Source organism: Trichomycterus rosablanca, chromosome 8 (assembly GCF_030014385.1).
Source record: "Trichomycterus rosablanca isolate fTriRos1 chromosome 8, fTriRos1.hap1, whole genome shotgun sequence".
NCBI lineage: Eukaryota > Metazoa > Chordata > Actinopteri > Siluriformes > Trichomycteridae > Trichomycterus > Trichomycterus rosablanca.
In genome coordinates, this window is record NC_085995.1 from 1653303 (window position 1) to 1655464 (window position 2162).

General features: G+C 57.4%; 1 protein-coding gene across 1 annotated transcript in view; it reads right to left on the bottom strand.

Moving 5' to 3' along the window:
- smpd3 (sphingomyelin phosphodiesterase 3) overlaps positions 1–1956 on the bottom strand; it is a 17101-nt gene extending 15145 nt beyond the window's left edge. The window contains exon 1 of the mRNA XM_062999692.1: positions 634–1956. Coding sequence (XP_062855762.1) covers positions 634–1956 — 1323 coding nt within the window. The remainder of the gene's footprint in view (positions 1–633) is intronic.
- Positions 1957–2162: the final 206 nt, after the last annotated feature.

A 2162-nucleotide genomic window follows, 5' to 3' on the forward strand; every position in this document is an offset into this window, starting at 1 on the left:
ATTCTCGGTCCAGCAGTGACAGTGAGGTGTTTAAAAACTCCAGCAGCGCTGCTGTGTCGGATCCACTCACACCAGCACAACACACACTAACACACCACCACCATGTCAGTGTCACTGCAGTGCTGAGAATCATCCACCACCTAAATAATACCTGCTCTGTGGTGGTCCTGTGGTGGTCCTGACCATTGAAAAACAGCAGAGAAACAGATGGACTACAGTCAGTAATTGTAGAATTACAAAGTGCTTCTATATGGTAAGTGGAGCTGATAAAATGGACAGTGAGCATAGAAACAAGGAGGTGGTTTTAATGTTATGGCTGAATGTGACAGATGATCGGCGAGGCTCCGTCGCTCTTCCTGTCCTCATTTGCATCGGTTACGTGAGGTTTGAATCACCCCGGAAGTAGCTGCAGGACTGAAGTGCAACATATCAATGTGCACGGTAAACAGCCCCGACCACAGACCACGCCCGTAAAGAGATGCAAACAGGACCTGTGCAGAACACAGGACATGAGCAAAAGTATGTGGACACGACTACGACTACCATCACTGCTCGTGCTCACGATGGTGGAAAGAAATGTTTGGGTCTGATGAACTAGTGAAAAAGGTATCATGACATAATTGGTGCTCTTACCTTGGCGTAGAGCGCACCCTTGGATGCCAGCGCGTCCTCGGCACGGCCGTTGGTGTAGCACTCGTAATGCGCGTCCAGGATGGGGTATCGGCTGGCCAGGACCAAACCGCTGTTCAGGAACTTGAACCGCGAGCAGCAGCCCTTCCAGCCGTAGCGCCCGACGTCGCTGAGGACGTACGGGAAGTATCCGTGCAGCTGGCAAACCAGCCGCTCCGTCGCCCGTCTGTCGAAGACTTCCTGCAGGCACAGGAAGTCCAGATTGGCGGGGAAGAAGGCCGAAATCTCGTGGTCGAACCCGTCGTCCCCGTGGCGTCGCTTGCGCCCCGTGGGTCTCTTGAAGACGGACGTGCGGTGCTGCGAGAGCGTGTTGTTCGGCATGTTGTCCTCGCTGGGGCGATGATTCTGGACCTCGTCCTCGAAGGGCTCCGGTTCGGGAGACGTGATGCTGATCTGGACGCCGGACGGGTGCATGGGACAGTCTTCGGAGTCAGAGACCGCCGTCTGAGAGTGCACCGGACACTCACTGGACGCCTGCTGGTCGGTAGGTTGGTGGACCGGGCAAACCGGAGACGGTTCCTCGTCGTTAGGATGCAGGGGGCAGTCGGGGACACTCGGAGCATTATGGACGGGGCAGTCTGAGCTCGGTCCTCCGGGAGAATGCACGGGACAGTCGGCTCCAGGATCCACTTCAGCGTCCGTCACTGCGCTGGGTTCTGGACGCTGGTCCAGCGAGGACGTCCGGCGGAAACCCTGCGTAGCCAAGCTGCAGAAGGACACAGCGCTGATCGACGTGTTGGTCGGAGAATCGATGTAGATCTTGATCTGCGGTCGACTGGCGCCGTTGCGAATGCGCTTGCCGACCTCTCTCGCCCTGCGCTGCGTGTCCGCCAGGTTGTTGAAGCGTGCCAGCGAGTCCGGGAGCAGGCACACGTTGGCGCTGCCGAAGCAGAAACTCCGTCCCTGCGGCCGCCACTCACTGGATCCGGCGGCGTTCCCGTGCTCGGCCCGGCGCGCGTCCGGTTTGCGGTACGAGTACACGTACGGGTGTCGGGATGCCTGAAGCGGCGCCCAGACCAGAAATCCCAGCAGAGCGAACGGTAGCGAGGCCACCAGGAGGACCAGATACAGCGGGGTGGAGATGAGCATCCTCAAGGCCAGGAAGGAGCAGGGGTCCTGCGAGCGCCTTCGCTTTTCCAGCGAGGTGGGGACGCATGATGCTAAAAGGCTGTCCAGCATCCAGTAACAGGGGAACACCAGCGCCCACGACACACTGTTCAGGAAGCTGAGAAAGGCACTTGGGTAGGGGGACGCGTGCAGGACCATCTCTACCGTGCGATCAGGTTCAAATCTGGGATTAAATGAAATAAAAAAGAAATAAATCCAAAAGAACTACAGGGCGAATCCTCATGAGGAGAGTTCTACATGGTTTGGTTGTTGTTGATGTGGCACAGCCGTCTATCCAGGTTCTAATCCGCTCCTCTCTCCTCCTCAGCGATGCCACCCGGTGACGGACGGCGTCTCTACAATAT